Genomic DNA, 21,331 nt, shown 5'->3' on the forward strand with positions numbered 1-21,331 from the left:
ACTTAGAAGTTCCATAAGGAGAGTGGCCAGTAGTGTCAAATGTCACAGGGAAGTCAAGGAGGATAAATGAGAAAAATCAAATTTGACAACTAGTAAATAATTGGTAACTTTGAAGAGTTGAATGAGAAGGTTGTAAGCCAGATTGCAAAGCACTGAAAAGTGGCATAGATGAGATTAAGTGGTAATAACTAGTATGTATAGTTTCTTTTGGGAGTTTGACTGAAAAAATAAGAAAGAATATAAGATGATAGTTTGAAAAAATGGTCAGATCTAATGAGGGTCACACATACACACACACCTTAAGATGGGAGAAACAGGCATCAACAGTTGGAAAAGAACCAATGGATATGGGGGGATTAGTGGATGGGGGATCATGAAATGCTTAATTTGCCAAAAAAAAAGATAGGAAGGGAGGGGATCAAGGACACTTATAGGGGGATTTGCCTTTTTTTTTAGGAGAAGGACAATTTCATCCCTGACAGGTCAACAAAATGTTGTATTTTCTGTATTCTAAACTATAAGTCAGGTCTAAGAAGTGGTATGGGTATTAATTCCCAATTCAAAGGACATCAGTTTCTTTTCTTTTTTATTTTAAATATGATTTTATTTTCCCCCTATTACATGTAAAATAATTTTAACATTATTTTAAAAAATGTTTTGAATTCCAAATTCTCTCTCTTCTTCTGTCCCTTCCTTCTCTTCCCCTCTCCCCGAGATGGTACGCAATCTTTTATAGATTTTACATATGTAATCACGTAAAACATTTTTCCATATCATTTTTTTTGTGGAAGAGATGTTAATTGAAAGAAGAAGGAGGAGGAAACATCAAAGAAACCAAGAAAATGAAACACAGTATGATTTGCTCTGCATTCAGACTCCATCAGTTCTGTCTCAGAGGGCAGGTGGCATTTTCATCATAAGTCTCAGGGATTGTTTTGGATCACTGAATTGCATAGAATAGGTCATTCATAGTTGTTCATCAAGAAATATTGTTATCACTGTGTACAGTATTCTGCTCAATTCACTTTGCATCAGTTTATGCAAATCTTTCCAGATTTTTCTGTCATTTCTTACAGCACAATATTATTCCATCACTACTTGTTCAGCAGTTGATGGACAACTCCTCATTCTCCATTTCTTTGTTACTACAAAAAAACTGCAAGAAATATTTTTGTACAAATAGGTCCTTTTACCTTGTTAAAAAGATATGTAATGATTTAGGGTCCTGTGAGTTCTAAATTATTCTCAAGAATTATTGGATCATGCCACAACTTCTTCACTAGTATATTAGACAAGGGACATCAATTTCCAAACAAAGGGATCCTAGCCATTTACACAAAGAAAAAACTTCCTCAGTCTAGAATTATTGAGAGCCACTATACTTGAATCTATTGATCTGGCAAGAGCTAAGTGAAATAGATGCAACTTATTATGGTCCTACTCCAAATAACTAGAACTAACTTGTAAGTTATATTATCACACTATTGCCAAGAATGAAAAAAGTAGGCAAGCTCTTAGCATAAATGTTAATGTTTTAAATGATTTACCATAAATTTGGAATAATAAGCTTTGTCTCACATTTTTAAATTTTTAAGAAATAACTTGTAAAGGGAGTAGGGAGTAATTTGTTCAGTAATGGATATTTTCATTGCCTCAGAAATAATGTTTCTAATGTAGTCTTTGAAGGAAAAGATGGATCATTCATTTTAGACTAGCCTGCTTAGGTGGTGGGTAGACAGTGTGGGAAGTGAATGATCATTACAAGAGCTGGTTCCTTTTTATATCTGTGTTTATTTTTCAAGATTTCATGATGCTAAAATATAGTGTATATTCTTATTGTATCCTATCCTATTCCCCCTGCTACCAACCCCATCCTGTTGGTAGTCCCTTACTCTTACAACATGGTAGTCATGGTCTTATACCACTAGAAAGAAATTGGCACCAGCTTTGTTTCTGAGATTGGTTGTGGGAATTCCTGGCCAATAGTTCAGCAACATCCCCTCAACCTAGACCATCCCTCCCCTCACAAAAAGTGACAGACGTGGATTCTACTAACCATGTGAAATAAAGGCATAGCAAGTGGAAGAAGTAGGATGGAAGGTATGGGTAGCAGAGAGTATACAGAATAAGAAAAAGAGCTATTGTCCACGAGAAAGAATATTGGAAATCTAGCTGTGGCCAAACTAAAATAGTTTGGTTTTGACAAAATGGCTATTGAGGTCTCATTTGAATCTCAAATTCTGTTATTTCCTTTGATTATGATTTTGGACCTAAAGAATGTGAAACAAAACCAGTCAAGTAACTAGAAATATAAAAGGGAGAATGAGAGGGGCAGGGGAAGCCAAAAAAGAATGCCTAATAAAAAGCTCATGTCACAAGCAGATAAAACAACAGAGAAACTCATAAACTCAGAAGAAAAAAATTTAAAAAATTAAAAACAGGCCCACTTACTAAAAACAAAGTAAAAATAACCTATATAACCCACTCAAAAAGAAAATCTTTTTTTTAATTTTAAACATTATTTTATTTGGTCATTTCCAAACATTATTCACTGGAAACAAAGATCATTTTCTTTTCCTCCCTGCCCCCTCTCCCACCACCTTTCCCTCTCCCATAGCCGACGCACGATTCCACTGGTTATCACATGTATTCTTGACTCGAACCCATTTCCCTGTTGTTGGTATTTGCATTAAAGTGTTCATTTAGAGTCTCTCCTCAGTCATATACCCTCCACCCCTGTAGTCAGGCAGTTGCTTTTCATCGGTGGTTTTACTCCTACAGTTAATCCTCTGCTTGTGGATAGTATTTTTTAGATCCCTGCAGATTGTTCAGGGACATTACATTGCCACTAATGGAGAAGTCCATCACCTTCGATTGTACCACAATGTATCAGTCTCTGTGTACAATGTTTTCCTGGTTCTGCTCCTCTCGCTCTGCATCACTTCCTGGAGTTCCAGTCTCCATGGAATTCCTCTACTTTATTATTCCTTTTGCACAATAGTATTCCATCACCAACATATACCGCAATGTGTTCAGCCATTCCCCAATTGATGGGCATCCCCTCGTTTTCCAATTTTTGGCCACCACAAAGAGTGCAGCTATGAATATTCTTGTACAAATCTTTTTCCTTATTATCTCTTTGGGGTACAGACCCAGCAGTGCTATGGCTGGATCAAAGGGCAGACATTCTTTTATCGCCCTTTGGGCATAGTTCCAAATTGCTCTCCAGAATGGCTGGATCAATTCACAACTCCACCAGCAATGAATTAGTGTCCCCACTTTGCCACATCCCCTCCAGCATTCATTACTTTCCATAGCTGTTATGTTAGCCAATCTGCTAGGTGTGAGGTGATACCTCAGAGTTGTTTTGATTTGCACCTCTCTGATTATAAGGGATGTAGAGCACTTTTTCATGTGCTTATTATTAGTTTTGATTTCTTTGGCTGAGAATTGCCTGTTCATGTCCCTTGCCCATTTATCAATTGGAGAATGGCTTGATTTTTTGTACATTTGATTTAGTTCTTTGTAAATTTGAGTAATTAAACCTTTGTCAGAGGTTTTTATGAAGATTATTTCCCAATTTGTTGCTACCCTTCTGATTGTGGTTACATTGGTTCTGTTTGTACAAAAACTTTTTATTTTGATGTATTCCAGATTATTTATTTAGCATTTTGTAACTCTTTCTAATTCTTGCTTGGTTTTGAAGTCTTTCCCTTCCCAAAGGTCTGACATGTATGCTATTCCGTGTTCTCCTAATTTTCTTATAGTTTCCTTCTTTATGTTCAAGTCATTCACCCATTTTGAATTTATCTTGGTGTAGGGTGTGAGGTGTTGATCTAAACCTAATCTTTCCCACACTGTCCTCCAATTTTCCCAGCAGTTTTTTATGAAATAGGGGATTTTTGTCCCAAAAGCTGGGATCTTTGGGTTTGTCATACTGTCTTTCTGAGGTCACTTGCCCCCAGTCTATTCCACTGATAATCCTTTCTGTCTCTTAGCCAGTACCAAATTGTTTTGATGACCGCTGCTTTAAAATATAGTCTGAGATCTGGGACTGCAAGGCCCCCTTCCTTTGTATTTTTTTTTCATTATTTCCCTGGATATCCTTGACCTTTTGTTCTTCCAAATGAACTTTGTTATGGTTTTTTCTAAATCAGTAAAAAATTTTTTTGGAAGTTCCATGGGTATGGCACTAAATAGATAGATGAGTTTGGGTAGGATGGTCATTTTTATTATATTGGCTCATCCTACCCATGAGCAGTTAATGTTCTTCCAATTGTTCAAGTCTAGTTTTAGTTGTGTGGAAAGTGTTTTGTAGTTGTGTTCATATAGATCCTGTGTTTGTCTCAGGAGATAGATTCCTAAGTATTTTATTTTGTCTAAGGTAATTTTGAATGGGATTTCTCTTTCTAGTTCTTGCTGCTGAGCTGTGTTGGAATTATATAGAAATGCTGATGACTTACGGGGGTTTATTTTGTATCTTGCAACTTTGCTAAAGTTGTTGATTATTTCGATTAGCTTTTTGGTTGAATCTCTAGGATTCTTTAAGTAGACCATCATGTCATCTGCAAAGAGTGATAATTTGGTCTCCTCCTTGCCTATTTTAATGCCTTCAATTTCTTTTTCTTCTCTAATTGCTACTGCCAGTGTTTCTAATACAATGTCAAATAATAGAGGTGATAATGGGCATCCTTGTATCACTCCTGATCTTAATGGGAATGGATTGAGTTTATCCCCATTGCAGATGATATTAGTTGATGGTTTTAGATATATACTGTTTATTATTTTTAGGAATGACCCTTCTATTCCTATGCTTTCGAGTGTTTTTAGTAGGAATGGGTGTTGTATTTTATCAAAGGCTTTTTCTGCATCTATTGATATAATCATGTGGTTCTTGTTGGTTTGCTTGTTGATGTGGTCAATTATGTGGATAGTTTTCCTAATGTTGAACCAGCCCTGCATCCCTGGTATAAATCCTACTTGATCATGGTGAATGACCCTTCTGATCACTTGCTGGAGTCTTTTTGCTAGTATCCTATTTAAGATTTTTGCATCTATATTCATTAGGGAGATTGGTCTATAATTTTCTTTCTCTGTTTTTGGCCTGCCTGGCTTTGGAATTAGTACCATGTTTGTGCCATAAAAGGAGTTTAGTAGAACTCCCTCTTTGTTTATTATGTCAAATAGTTTGTATAGTATTGGAGTTAGCTGTTCTTTGAATGTTTGATAGAATTCACTGGTGAATCCATCAGGCCCTGGGGATTTTTTCTTAGGAAGTTCTTTGATGGCCTGTTGGATTTCTTTTTCTGATATGGGATTATTTAAGAAATCTATTTCTTCTTCTGTTAGTCTAGGCAATTTATATTTTTGTAAATATTCATCCATATCACCTAGGTTGGTATATTTATTGCCATATAGTTGGGCAAAGTAGTTTTTAATGATTGCCTTAATTTCCTCTTCATTGGAGGTGAAATCCCCATTTTCATCCTTGATGCTGTTAATTTGCCTTTCTTCTTTCCTTTTTTTAATTAGATTGACCAGTACTTTGTCTATTTTGTCTGTTTTTTTCAAAGTATGAGCTTCTAGTCTTGTTTATTAGCTCAATAGTTCTGTCACTTTCGATTTTATTAATTTCTCCCTTAATTTTTAGGATCTCTAGTTTGGTTTTCTTCTGGAGGTTTTTAATTTGTTCATTCTCAAGTTTTTTGATTTGCATTTCCAATTCCTTGATCTCTGTCCTCCCTAATTTGTTAATATATGCACTCAGGGATATGAATTTTCCTCTAAGTACTGCCTTGGCTGCATCCCATAAGGTTTGAAAGGATGTCTCGCCGTTGTCATTTTCTTCAATGAAATTATTAATTGTTTCTATGATTTCTTCCCTCACTATCTGATTTTGGAGTATCATATTATTTAATTTCCAATTAATTTTTGATTTGGCTCTCCATGTACCCTTACCAATCAATATTTTTATTGCTTTGTGATCTGAAAAAGGCTGCATTTATTATTTCTGCTTTTCTGCATTTGAGGGCCATGTTTCTATGACCTAGTGTATGATCTATTTTTCTGAATGTGCCATGTGGTGCTGAGAAGAAGGTGTATTCCTTTTTGTCCCTATTTATTTTTCTCCATATGTCTATTAACTCTAATTTTTCTAAGATTTCATTCACCTCTTTTACCTCTTTCTTGTTTATTTTTTGGTTTGATTATCTAAATTTGATAGTGGTTAGTTCAAGTCTCCCACTAATATGGTTTTACTGTCTATTTCCTCCTTCAATTCTCCTAGTTTCTCTATTAAAAATTTGGATACTATACCATTTGGTACATACATATTGATTAGTGATATTTCCTCATTGTCTGTACTCCCTTTTAACAGAATATATTTACCTTCCCTATCCCTTTTGATCAGGTCTATTTTTGCTTTGGCTTTGTCTGATATCATGATTGCAACTCCTGCCTTCTTTCTATCAGCTGAGGCCCAAAAGGTCTTACTCCAACCTTTAATTCTAACCTTGTGAGTGTCAACCCGCCTCATATGTGTTTCTTGAAGACAACAAATGGTAGGGTTTGGGGTTCTAATCCAATCTGCTATTTGTCTGCTTTTTATGGGTGAGTTCATCCCATTCATGTTCAAAGTTATGATTGTCATTTGTGGATTTGCTGGCATTTTGATATTTTCCCCTAGTTCTGACCTTTCTTCTTTAGCTATGTCCTTTTGAACCAGTGATTTACTTTAGGTCAGTGCCCCTATTCCCCTCCCTTGAGATGCTTCCCTTTCTAGCCCCTCCCTTTTTATGCTCCCTTCCTCTCCCCCCCTCTCCCTCCCTCCCTTTTTTTACTCCCTTCCCCCTCCCCCTCCTTAATTTTCCTTTCTTTCTTGCCCTAATGGATAAGATAGAATTCAGGATCCCACTGGATCTAGATGTTCTTCCCTCTCAGATTTGATTTCACTGAGAGTAAGGTTTAAGTAATTCCACTTCACGCTCTCTTCCTCTCCTTCTCATATGAGAGTTCTTCCCCGCCCCTTCCCATGTGTATCTTTATATGGGAAAGATTATTCTATTAAGTCCCCCCCTATTTCTTGAAGTAAATCTTAGTGTTATCGACGGTTCCCTCCCTCCCTTTTCCTTTCTTTGCCCCCACTTTCCCCAAATCTTCTTAATGCCCCAATCTTTCCCTATGCATGTTTCTTCTAACTACTCTTATGATGCATAAAATTTTTGAGAGTTACACAAAACATTTTCCCCACGTATTAATATATATAATTTGATGTAAATGCAGTCCTTATAGAAGAGAGTTTGACTTAAAGAAAAAGACAAGATTTATCTCCTTTTCCCTTTCTTTCATATTTACCTTTTCATGTTTCTCTTGCTTTCTGTGCTTGGATATCAAATTTTCCACTAAATTCTGGTCTTTTCTTAGCAAATTCTTGGAAATCTTCTATTTTGTTGAATGCCCATACTTTCCCCTGGAAGTATATAGTCAGTTTTTCTGGGTAGTTGATTCTTGGTTGGAGACCCAGCTCTCTTGCCTTTCTAAATATCGTGTTCCATGCTTTGCGGTCTCTTAGTGTGTTAGCGGCTAGGTCGTGTGTGATCCTTATGGGAGCCCCCTTATATCTGAAGCTCCTCTTCTTAGCTTCTTGTAGGATTTTCTCCTTTTCTTGGGAGCTCTTGAATTTGGCAATTACATTCCTAGGGGTTGTCTTTTGGGGATTTAGTATAGAGGGTGTTCTATGAACCCTTTCTATTTCTATTTTTCCCCCTTGCTCCAGAACGTGGGGGCAATTTTCTTTTATAATCTCCTGTAGAATAATATCGAGTTTATTGTTTATCTCTGGTTTTTCTGGGAGACTGATAATTCGGAGGTTGTCTCTTCTCCCTCTGTTTTCCAAGACTGTGACCTTCTCAGTGAGATATTTTATGTTTTCTTCTAATTCATTAATTTTTTGGGTTTGCTTTATTGATTCTTGCTGTTTTATGATCTCACTTTCTTCGAGTTGCTTAATTCTGTTCGTTGGGGACTGGTTTTGCTTTTCAGCTTTGTCTGCCCTTCTATTAGATGCTTCGAGTTCTTTTTCCAATTGAGCAGTCTTATCTGTCAGACTGCTGATCTCTTTCTCCCATTTTTCTTTCCATGTTTCCATCTTTTGGATAAGTTCCAGTTTGAGATCTACCAGAGCTTGTTGATAGTTTCCATTTTGGAAGGCATGTTCTGATATTTTTTGGATTTCATCCTCATTCTCCTCTTTTCCTTGGGTACTTCCACCATAAAAGTTTTCAATAGTCACCTTTTTCCCTTTCTTCCTGGAGGCTTGATTTTGGGCCATGTGAGCCATCCCTTTGGTGGTTTTATTCCCCTTTCCTTTTTGGTCTGGGGTCTGAGTGATATGGGTGGGTTTTCTGTGAATTTAGGTTGCCTCAGACTAGTTCTTCCCAGCCTCCGAGGTTTCTTAGAGCGCTGGGCCCCAGACCACAGCCACACTGCCCAGGTGTTCAGCTCCACCGAGATAATCAGCGTGTGGTCCGCCCCTGGTGTTTAGCTCCGCCCAGATGCTCTGCGCAACCACCCCGAATACAGCTCCGCGGACCCCCCTATGCTCAGTGCCGGGTTCTCCCATGAAACAGCACTGAGATGCTTTTTCCTGGAAGTCCCCAGATCCCAAGGACCCTGGAGTGCCACCCCCCAGACAGAGACGTTCCCCACTCACTCGCTACACACTCCGGTAACTCACTCTGGTTTGGTGGGGGAGGTGGGGGGGGGGGGGGAAGGGCGGCTCAGTTCACGTTGCTGTGCAAGCTTATCCTCCTTCTTATTATAGTGTAGAAATGTTCAAATCCCACATACCTTCGCCTCTGTGGTGTACTGGGGAGTACTGGGGAGTCCTTCTGTTCCTCCAAAGGTGATTTTTATGCTCCTTTGATGTAGTATATTTCGTTCGGTGCCGGGGAGAGGAAGCGTGTGGCGTCTAGATTGCAGCCATGATTACCCAGAAGTCTCAAAAAAAAAAATCTTAAGCACCCACCAGAAATCATAGAACAAAAAAAAACCCTCCATAATAGATCAAAAGAAAAATGAAGCCATTAGAAGAAAATATTAGGTATTAAATTAGGGTGGAAATCAGGGCTCTCAAAGAAAAACTGAAGAAAGATTGAAAGAACACTAGATTTTTTAAAAATACAGAATTTAAAGGACATGATGGATATTTTAAGGAAATAATTTCCTATAAAGAAAATGACAGCTTTTGAATAAAAATAGAGGTATAGGAAAATTTGGCAGAAAGCAAGAGAAAAGCATTGTTAAAAGAATGTTTTAATTTTGTAGAAGTTAAAGTGGCATTCTACCTTGAATATGGGAACCACGGAAATAACTTATGGATGATTAATCTTTCAGAAGAGCATGCCAAATAAAAAAATCTAAAGATTATACTGCAGGAAATTATACCAACACCAACACCCCAAAAAATAACCTATAGGAATTTTTTAAAAGACAGTAGAACATATATACTATACTACAAATTATTTATATTATAGATATGATTTGTAAATAGAAAATCACATAATATAGATTTCTCACAAGAAAAATCATACCTAAAACTCCAGGAGAATATTTATATTTCCCAATATAAAGCAAGTTTTGTAAGCAGCTAAGTGGAAAAAATATATTCAAACATAAGAGAATTCCAATTCAAATATCCCAAAATTACTTGTTAGTCATAAAAAAGTTGATGAAAATGGAATAAATATATTCCAAAAAAGCAAAGACTTATGAACTAAAAATTCCAAATAATATCTTGGAATATTTAGCCTAAAAAGTTATTATGGATATATTAAGGGGGAAGCCAAGTCAAGATGGCAGCTTAGAGACAGCAATAGTTCAAACCTCCATAAACCCTTCCTCACTGATCAAAACCACAAAGCTTTGAGGGGACTGAAAACCAAATATAACAACAGGAAAGAGCTAGGGAGCCCTCTTCCTGAACCCAACTTAAAAGGTACTCCTCCAAAAAAGCCTGAATTCTAGAACACTTGGGTTTAAGGGGAAGGAAGAAGGAAAGTTGCAGGATCACTCCCCCACCTACAGCACTTAGCCTCCAGTGGTGGCTAGAATCTCTGAGTGGGCAAGGGCACTAGTCTGGAGGGAGTACCTTGCTGGCAAAACTGTGCCAGGCTCAGGACATAGAATATAGGCAGTGGAGAGGCAATGGAGGAGAAGTGTTTCTGGAGGTTTTGGCCTCAGGGCACATCCAGCTTTGCATATCCACTCCTCTGTCCTGGCTCAATCTCATCAATATGGAAGATAAGAAGCCTTCAAAGGGCAGGAAAGCTCAAACTTCAACACCCCTCACCAACAGACTGATCTGAGAGCCTTGCTGACTAAGTTCCAAAAGCAAAATCTACAACAAACTACAGGCAACAACCTTGACAACAAGTCAAGAAGTCCAACTCCTTTTCAGCTTCTACTGTCAGCTAGGGAAGATCTGACTAGCCTGATCAATCAGCAGAACAGAGAAGCCTCTTCATGATAGAACAGCCCAAATACCACAGATCCAGCACATAGTGAGAGAATCAATACTACAGGCAACTGCAGGGGGGAGAGGGGAAATGGGGCCAATGTGAGTAAACAACAGAAAAAAAAATTAATCAGCTTGAGAATGAGGCAGAGCAGATGAAAATGAGGCAAAGAAGATGAAAGATGACCAACAAAGAAAATAAGACCATAATGAGAAGAATGACCAAAAAGCCAGGGATTAAATTCAGTATTTAAAAACTAGAATCCAACATCTGGAAGCAAGTGACTTCACAAGGCAGCAGGAAAATATGAAACACCTCATCTACCATCTAAAATGGAAGATCTAGAAAACAGGTCAAGGAGAGACAACTTAAGAATCATTGGACTACTAGAAGATCATGAAAAAAGAAAAAGCTTGGACATCATTCTACAGGAAATTATCCAAGAACACCTTCCCAACATTTTAGAGCAGGAGGGAAAAGTGGAAATTGAAAGAATCCACAGATCACCTTCTGTACTTAATCCCCAACTGACAACACCCAGGAATGTTATAGCCAAATTCAATAACTACCAGACCAAGGAAAAAATATTATAAGCTGCTAAGAAGAACTCATTCAAATACCATGGAATTACAGTTAGGATAACACAAGACCTGGCTGCATCTACACTGAAGGACCAAAAGGCATGGAATATGATATTCTGAAAAACAAGAGAACTAGGTCTACAATCAAGAATCAACTACCCCACAAAACTGACTGTATTCTTGCAGGGGAAAGTATGGTCATTTAATAAAATAGAAGACTTCCAAGCATTCATTAAGAAAAGGTTAGACTTGAACAGAAAATTTGATGCCCAACAAAGAACTCAAGAGAATCACCAAAAGGTAATTTAAAAAGGGGGAAAAACAAAACACTTTTTTAAGGGACCCAATCAGTTAAAATGACTTGTATGTCTACAAGAAAAGAAGATATTGGTAACTCTTAAAAATTATTATTATCACCTGGGGAACTAGAAGAATTATACTTAAGAGGGAACAATGAAAAACGGTATAGGATGAAATGCCAAGACATATATATATATATATATATATATATATATATATATATATATGTGTGTGTGTGTGTGTGTGTGTGTGTGTGTGTACATATATATATATATATATATTTTAAAGAGGTAAAAAAGAGGTTAATACTAAGAGAAATGGGAAAAGAAACAAAATGGGGTAAATTTATATACTATAAAGAAGTGCATGGCAGAGATGGGGGAGAATACCAATACATTGGAAGGGTAAAGAGGTTGGAGACAAGAAATACTTAATTCTTATGTGCATTGAAATTGACTCAAAAAGGGAAGAACAATCACATCCATTGGGGCAGAGAATCGATTGACACCCTATAGAGAAGTAGAAGGGTAACAAATGGACTGGTGGGGAGGGAAGAAATACAAGGGAGGGAAAGGGTAGGGGGGTAGTTTAAAAAGGCAATAAAGAAGATAAGAGGGGAATAAGAAGAGGGAGAAGGGCAGAAAGGGAAGTAAAATAAGGGTGGGAATTGGGGGACTGATTAAAAACAAAACATTGGTATAAAAGGAAATAGTGAATGAAGAAAGGGCAGGACTAGAGTGGGAATCAAAATGATGGGAAATACACAGCTGGTAATCATAACTCTGAATATGAATGGAATTAACTCACCAATAAAACGTAAGCAAAAAGCAGAGTGGATTAGAAACCAAAATCCTACCATATGTTGTCTACAAGAAACACACATGAGAAAGGTAGACACACATGGGGTAAAGGTAACCAGATGGTGGAAAATCTATTGGGCATCAACTGAGAAAAAAGAAGACAAGAGTTGCAATCATGATATCTGACAAAGCCAAAGTAAAATAGATCTAGTTAAAAGAGACAGGGAAGGTAATTACATCCCAATACAAAGCAGTATAGACAATGAAGAAATATCAGTACTCAACATGTATGTAGCAAATGGCATAGCATCCAAATTTCTAAAGGAGAAACTAGAGGAGTTCAAGGATAAAATAGATTAAAAAATTATACTAGTGAGAGACCTGAACCTTCCTCTATCAAAACTAGATGAATTAAACCAATAAATAAATAAATAAATAAATAAGAAAGGGGTAAGAGATGTGAATAAAATCTTGGAAAAATTAGTTAGTAGATATGTGGAGAAAAATATATAGGGACAAAAAGGAATACACCTTCTTTTCAGCAGCACATGATACATTCACAAAGATTGACCATGTACTGGGGCATAAAAACATTGCAAACAAGTGCAAAAGAGCAGAAATAATAAATGCAACCTTTTCAGATCACAATGCAATAAAAATAATAATTAATAAGGGTACATGGAGAGGCAAATCAAAAATTAATTGGAAATTAAATAATGCAATTCTCCAAAATTGATTAAAGAACAAATCATAGAAACAATTAATAATTTCATTGAAGAAAATGGCAATGATGAGACATCCTTTCAAAATCTATTGGATGCAGCCAAAGCAGTACTAAGGGGGAAATTTATATCCTTGAGTTCATATATTAACAAATTAGGGAGGGCAGAGGTCAATGAATTGGGCATGCAAATTAAAAAACTAGAAAGTGAACAAATTAAATATCCTCAGATGAAAACTAAATTAGAGATCCAAAAAATTAAAGGAGAAATTAACAAAATCAAAAGTCAAAAAACTATTGATTTAATAAATAAGACTAGAAGCTGGTACTTTGAAAAAAGAAATAAAATAGACAAAGTACTGGTCAATCTAATTTAAAAAAGGAAAGAAGAAAACTAAATTAACAGTATCAAAGATGAAAAAGGAGACTTCAACTATAATGAAGAGGAAATTAAGACAATCATTAAAAAATGTTATTCCCAATTATTTATCAATAAATATGATAAACTAGGTGATATGGATGGATATTTACAAAAATATAAATTGCCTAGATTAACAGGGGAAGAAATAGAATACCTAAATAACTCTATATCAGGAAAAGAAATTGAACAAACAATCAAAGAACTTCATAAGAAAAATTCCCCAGGGCCTGATGGATTCACAAGTGAATTCTATCAAACATTCAAAGAACAAATAATCCCAATAGTATCCAAACTATGTGACATAATAAGCAAAGAAGGAGTTCTACAAAACTCCTTTTATGAAACAAATATGGTACTTATTCCAAAACCGGACAGGTCAGAAACAGAGAAAGAAAACTATAGACGTATCTCCTTAATGAACTTAGATACAAAAATCTTAAATAGAATTCTAGTAAAAAAACTCCAGCAAGTGATCACATGGGTTATTCATTATGACCAGGTGAGATTTATACCAGGAATGCAAAGATGGTTCAATATTAGGAAAACCATCCACATAGTTGACCATATCAACAAGCAAACCAACAAAAATCTCATTTATGATGCAGTAAATCTTTTGACAAAATACAACACTCATTCCTATTGAAGATATTAGAAATTTTAGGAAAAAAGGGGCCTTTCCTAAAAATAATAAACTGTATATATCTAAAACCAACAGCAAACATCATCTGCAATGGTGATAAACTAAAATCCTTCCCAGTAAAATCAGGAATGAAACTAGGATGTCCCTTATCACTTCTATTATTTAACACTGTATTAGAAACACTAGCAGTAACAATTAGAGAAGAAAGAGAAATTGAAGGTATTAAAATAGGCAATGAGGAGACCAAGCTATCACTCTTTGTGGATGATATGATGGTCTACTTAAAGAATCCTAGAGAATCAACTAAAACGCTAGTGGAAATAATCAACAACTTTAACAGAGCTGCAGGATACAAAATAAACCCACATAAATCATCAGCATTTCTATATATTTCCAAAACATCTCAGCAGCAAGAAAAAAAATTCCATTTTAAATCACCCTAGACAATACAAAATACTTAGGAATCTATCTGCCAAGACAAATATAAGAAATAAATTAACACAACTACAAAACACTCTCCACACAATTAAAACTAGATCTAAATAATTGGAAAATTATTAATTGCTCATGGGTAAGACGAGTTAACATAATAAAAATGACAATTCTACCCAAACTAATTTCCTTATTTTGTGCCATACCCATTGAACTACCAAAAAACTTTTTTACTGAATTAGAAAAAAATCTTAACAAAATTCATTTGGAAGAACAAAAGATCACGAATATCAAGGGGAAATAATGAGAAAAATATGAAGGAAGTTGGCCTAGCAGTACCAGATCACAAACTATACTATAAAGCAGTGGTCATCAAAACAATATGGTACTGACTAAGAGGCAGAAAGGAGGATCAGTGGAATACACTTGGGGTAAGTTACCTCAGCAAGACAGTCTATGATAAACCCAAAGATCACAGCTTTTGGGACACAAATCCACTATTTGTTAAAAAAAAAACTACTGGGAAAATTGGAAGACAGTATGGAAGAGATTGTGTTTGGTTCAACATCTAATACCCTACAGCAAGATAAACTCAGAATGGTTGAATGACTTGAATATAAAGAAGGAAACTATAAGTAAATTGGGTGAACATAGAATGGTATACATGTCAGATCTTTGGAAAAGGATTTTAAGAAAAAGCAAAAGTCAGAAAAAAATTGTAAAATGTAAAATAAATAATTTTGATTACATTAAATTAAAAAGGGTTTTATACAAACAAAGCCAATGCAACCAAAATTAGAAGGGAAGAAACAAATTGGGAAAAAATCTTCATAACAAAAAAAACCTCTGACAGATCTAATTACTCAAATTTATAAGGAGCTAAATCAATTGTACAAAAAAATCTAACCATTCCCCAATTGAAAAATTGGCAAGGCACATGAATAGGCAATTTTCAGATAAAGAAATCAAAACTATTAATAAGCACATGAAAAAGTGTTCTAAATCTCTTATGATCAGAGAAATGCAAATGAAAACAACTGTGAAGTGCCACCTCACACCTAGCAGATTGGCTAACATGACAGCAAAGGAAAGTAATGAATATTGGAGGGGATGTGGCAAAGTCAGAACATTAATGCATTGCTGTTGGAGTTGTGAATTGATCCAAACATTCTGGACGGTAATTTGGATTATGGCCAAAGGATGCTAAAAGACTGCCTGTCCTTTAAACCAGCCATAGCTCTGCTGGGTTTGTACCCTAAAGAGATAATAAGGAAAAAGACTTGTACAAAAATATTCATAGCTGCGCTCTTTGTGGTGGCAAAAAATTGGAAAATGAGAGGATGCCCTTCAATTGGGGAATGGCTGAACAAATTGTGGTATATGTTGGTGATGGAATACTATTAGGCTCAAAGGAATAATGAACTGGAGGAATTCCATGTGAACTACAAGGATCTCCAGGAATTGATACAGAGTGAAAGGAGCAGAACCAGGGGAATATTGTACACAGAGACTGATACACTGTGGTATAATTGAATGTAATGGACTTCTCCATTAGTGGCAATGCAATGATCCTGAACAAACTGGAGGGATCTATGAGAAAGAACACTATTCACATTCAGAGGAAAACTGTGGGAGTAGAAACACTGAGGAAAAACAACTGCTTGATTACATGGGTTGATGGTGATATGATTGAGGATGTAGACTCTAAATGTTCATCCTAGTGCGAACATCAACAACATGGAAATAGGTTCTGATCAAGGACACAGGTAAAACCCAGTGGAATTGTGCGTCAGCTATGGGAAAGGTGGGGGAAGGGGAGGGATCGTAAGAATATGATTCTTGTAACCAAGGAATAATGTTCTAAATTGACTAAATAAGTTTTTTTTCAAAAAAACCTCAAATAATAAAAAGAAAAGAAGTGATTTAAAAAAAAATTTTTGTAAGCTAAGTTAAAAAATTTAAGGCTTCTAGCTATAACCATTTTACTGTTATTATTGAAAATATATTTTCATTGTTTACAACACTTACATCCCAGAACTAAAAACAAACACAAAAAATGTAAAAACTAAGTGATGAGAATTTCTTTAGTTTGTCTTCACATGTAGAATAATGAAAATGAAGCCTTTTCCTTCAAGCATAATTGAACCATTTGAACTAGATGTTCTTTGACAGACTTACTAGAAAATAGTGAAGATTCCAATATGTAATTCAATAGACATTTATTAAGTGTTTTCTAGTGTAAGACACTATGTGAGGAACTTAGAATACAGAGAAAAAAATTAAACATACTCTATCTTTAACGAGCTTATATTTTATAGAGATGACCCTATATTTATATATATATAAATTTCTCTGTATTTATTCTGTATATATATATATATATATATATATATATATATATATATATATATATATATATATATATATATATACAGAGAAATTTGAAGAGGAAGAATACACTAGCAAGACTGAATAGTTGATGAGAAAGCTACTGGAAAATATTAAGAGACTATATGTAATAGTTGTTCCCATGGAACACAGTCCCTAAACATAAAACATGTTTGTGCTGAAACAATTATTTTTTATAGACAATGAATAAGTTATCAGTAAGTATCATTAATTGGTTAATACTGAAAAAAAGAATTCCAGAAGTCTGTTTGCACTAGGATGATCATTTGCTCTCTGCCCAAATATGAAACACTAAAGGAAAATCAAGAATTCATCTTGTAAAGAAGTTTCTTATAATTGTTAGGGGCAAGGCAAAGGGGGTTGGCTTACTTTAAAATTGAACTGAAGATGAACAAGTATCAAGCCATTCCACATCATCCTTGTAAGATTGTTCTCCCTTGCTTAAAGTGTGAAACTGTAACTAATCAGTAGGTGCTCTTCTCTTTGTCTGGATGACAGAAGGGAAAGTGTCCTTTCATTTGAACTGAAGTGTACATTCACTTTTGTATAAGAAGTAACAATAATAGTTGACATTTATATCTCACTTAAATATACAGAGCATCGTGTTCATTGACTGTCACAATAGATCTGCGAGACAGAGAGGAGTTAGTGTAATATCCCAGTTTTACAGCTGACTAAATAGATTCACAGAGATTGTGACTTCCTCAAGGTCACCCAGTTAGCAAATGACAGAACTCAAACTCAAGCTTAGGTTAAGTGAAAAGCACTTTAGATTTGAAATAAGAGAATCTTGCTTTAAGTCTCTGAACTACTTACTACTTTCTGTGAACTTGAACAATTTACTTTGTTTATAATAAAATGAAGGTCTAGATACGGTAACCTTTCGGATTTATTACAACTTGAAATCTTGAGTTCTGACACAAAGATAATTATTCTTTCTACTATATCAAAGAAACAAGCAATGGAATCAAAGTCGTTTTACCTGAGAAGACTTAGGAGTGAGAGAAAAAAAGAGAACATTAAGGAAAGCACTTCTTTCTAACATAAATTGATTTCCCCTGGATCCTTTAGCTCTTTTCAAATTCATTGTTGTGAATATTTCTCTATTTCTCCATTGATACTCTCCTTGTTGCCACATTTTTCCTTACTACTGCCAATTCCTTTACCAAGCCCCTATGATTGATTTTAAAACCACTGACTTAAAACTTGCTACAAGTTAAAAATAGCTAGAGCATTACAGATAAAGAACCCAAACTTGCTATTTATTTCCTGTATGGTCTTGGCCAGGTTGCTTATGGAAGAAAGATAGAGATCTTGGCCTGCAAATTATATGGAGCTTGGAGAGATAATAGTTTCAGAACCCAAGATCCTAGTTCTTCTACTTATGTGACTTTGGAAAGGTTTCTTTAACTCTTTGGGCTCCAAGTTTCCTCATCCATTAAAAATTTTTTTTTGGATTAAATGACTTTTAAGTCCCCTTCTAATTCTAGATCTCTGTTCCTATGATCTTGTGTTGATAAGATAGATTTATGAGTTGTATCTAAAAAAGTGAAAATAAGGATGCTTGTAATCCTTTACTTTTAATTCATAAAGTATTTATTAAAGTGTCTGCTATGTTTCAGACACCTCGTTAGTCACTGAAGATGTAAAGACAAAACCAAAAATATCTATTGTATTCAAATACTTTACATCCTAACAGGGGAAGCAATATTTTTATAGGTAAGCAAATATTCAGTTTATACAAAATAAACAGAAAAGAATTGAGGGAAGCTAATCATTGGGGGAATTGGGAAAGGCCTCTTGAGGAGGCAGTATTTGAATTAAATCTTGAAGAGGAATAGTGGTTACAAGAGTTGACAGCAGAAGGAACCTTCCTGTCATGGTGGACCACTGAACAATGACAATGGCCAAAATAGAGTGTCAAGGAAATGCAACAAATAACAAGAAGGCTATTTTGATTATAGCATAGAGTGGATGTGGAGCAATATTATGGAATCATCCTAGAAAAGTACAATAGAGCCACTTGGTCTAAAAAAAAAGACTTTCCATCAAAATGGAGTAGTCATAGACAGACCATAGTTCCTATAAACTCTACTACTATGTTCAGATACCAGTACCATATTTTAGAGAGGGCATAGCAAGTTTCACTAAAACCTGAAGAAGATAACCAGGGTAGTGGAAGGACTGAAGACCAAACCATGTGAATATAAGTGAAAGGAACTGCAGATATTTTACCTAAGAAAGAGAAGATATAAGAGATGTTAGTGTCATCTCTTATTCGAAGGTCTATCAGGGAGAAAGAGTATTAGACTTAGTCTTCCTGGATGCATAGGATAAGAACAATAGGGGAGAGGTATAATGATATAAAGAAAAACCAAGAAAAACATTTACAATAGTAAAATGGGCTACATAAGGAGGTAGAAAATTTTAGCTCATCAGAAGCTAGTTGGCCATTCATTGGCAGTATGGTAGAATGGAGTCTTACTCTGATATAGGTTGTGAAGTATCAAGGCATAATGGAATGGGAATAGATTAGGAGTTAAGGCAAATGGTTTAAAATCCTGTATGATGACACTGACGAACAGTATTACTATGAACAAATAATTAACCCTTCTAGAGGTTTGGTTCCTTCAACATAGGATATAAGACTTAGAGGTGGAAAGAAGTTTGGATAGCTTTGGGACCAGGCTCATTTTTCACATAGCAAAATATAGCCAGAAAGGTTAATTGGCTTGCCTGATAGAAAGCATCAGGCAGGATTCAAACTAAGGGCTCTTGGCCATATAGACTCTCATCCTTAATCCCTGTCTAGTATTTGACCACAATGAACTCACTCCCTCCTTGATATACTTTCCCTTTGATTTGCTATGATGAAGACATATAGTTGACCTCTTACCTTTCTGACAATTCATCCTTGGTCTCCTTTGCTGTATTCTTTTCTCACCTCTTAAACATAGGTGTTCTGAACTATTCTACCATGCTCTTCTATACTCTCTACTTCTCTCTCTACATTCCCTCCATTGGTGTTCTCATGCCCTCCATTATGGGGATAGTAATACTTGTACTACTGCCCCTTTGCTAAAAGCTTGCCAGAATTTGGAGGAAACATTATCATACAATTATGGACTTAGAACAGTTACCGTAAAAAGTCTTCTGGAGCAACTATATTTTAAATCACTGACTTTTGAAAACTATTTTCACACCACTTATTTAATAAATACTATAATGACTAAATATACAGTGAAAAAGATTTGTATCCTAGGACCATAGTTTCTGCATGAGAAGGAACCTCAGATCTAACAAGTTGAATCCCACCATTTCATAGATGAGGAGCCTGAGGTTCAAAGGTTAAATTATTTATGCAAGGTAACACAGGTAGTAAATGACAAACAAGATTTAAACCTGAGTCTTAAATTCCACATTCAGTATTCTATCACCTGTTCCACTAAATTTTTACTTGGAATGCTTCTGTAAAGAAAGGCTCTTGTATCCCTTTGGGACCAAGGTAAAACAGGTTAACTGAGTTTTAGAATAAAATGAGGGTCTCTATTTTGGAGATAGACTCAAAGAAATATCAGCACAAAAGGCAGTTTTTCACATTTAGAGAATATTACACAAGGGTTGTCTTATATATTTTATATATTTTCAAATTCCTTGTCATTTCTAGGTGTGTTAATACATTCCTAATTCAACACTGCTCTATGTACAGGCTTTAGCTTACAGATTTTATTTGAGAACCTCAATCAATAGATTGGGGGAATATTAGAAAAAAAACATAATTTTCTCCTTAAGATTTGCATTCAGAATAGTAGTTACAGGCTGTAGCATCTCCCCTGTAATTTTATGAGAATGGTATTACCCTGGCTTTCACTGTGAGATTGCTGGTTACCTCCTGTCAGTGAGCAACTGTCTTACTGCAAAGCAGAGGCACAATCTCATCTCTTTGTCTCCGTGTTCAACACAATTACTTCTTAGAAAGTCGAATTTCTTCAGAATGACCATGTACAAGAGCAAACGCAGAAACCAGAGATGTAAGTAAATACTGACTCAACTTTTCATGTGATTGTTAAGGAGAAAACATACTTAATTTAAAAAAAAACTATTCATTACTTTTTCAATCATTTCCTAATACTATTCAAGACATTGGAGTGTTTTCTAACCCTTATATTTAAGTATGTTGCATGCTTGAAAGATATTAGGGGGGAAATCATTTGTTTCTATGGAAACCCCCAGAAAGTAGACGGGTTTATAAAATCAACACAGAAACAGATCAAATTCAATTTCAGTCCAGCTCAGCATCCTTTATTTGGGGCATTATGATTGGGTGGTTGTATCTTTTGCTTTGCCATGAGTTACACATTTTTCTTTCCTGGAGGTTTATTGTAAAGGTTGGGAAGCCACCCTGACTTATAGGGATCCTAAAACTTCAATCAAATATAACTTTCAGGAGAATTGAAATAGATATATGAGTTGGAGGAAAAGAGGTAAAAAAGAAGGGAGAATGAATTAATTT

At 35.5% G+C, this 21,331-nt stretch overlaps 1 protein-coding gene across 23 annotated transcripts in view; it reads left to right on the forward strand.

Annotated features, from left to right (window-relative positions):
- Nucleotides 1–21,331, forward strand: part of RALYL (RALY RNA binding protein like) — an 838,442-nt gene that overhangs the window by 584,342 nt on the left and 232,769 nt on the right. For 2 of the 23 annotated variants that reach the window (XM_056824169.1, XM_056824170.1), the window contains exon 1: nt 20,719–20,849. The exons of 18 other annotated variants lie outside the window; for them this stretch is intronic. In XM_056824169.1, the coding sequence (XP_056680147.1) occupies nt 20,813–20,849 (37 nt within the window). In that variant the 5' untranslated portion in view covers nt 20,719–20,812. Of the gene's footprint in view, nt 1–20,696; nt 20,850–21,331 lie in introns of those variants that run through there. 3 more of the 23 variants (XM_056824173.1, XM_056824171.1, XM_056824174.1) reach the window with 3 other exon arrangements.

The sequence above is a fragment of the Monodelphis domestica genome, chromosome 3 (genome assembly GCF_027887165.1).
Source record: "Monodelphis domestica isolate mMonDom1 chromosome 3, mMonDom1.pri, whole genome shotgun sequence".
Classification (NCBI taxonomy): Eukaryota; Metazoa; Chordata; class Mammalia; order Didelphimorphia; family Didelphidae; genus Monodelphis; species Monodelphis domestica.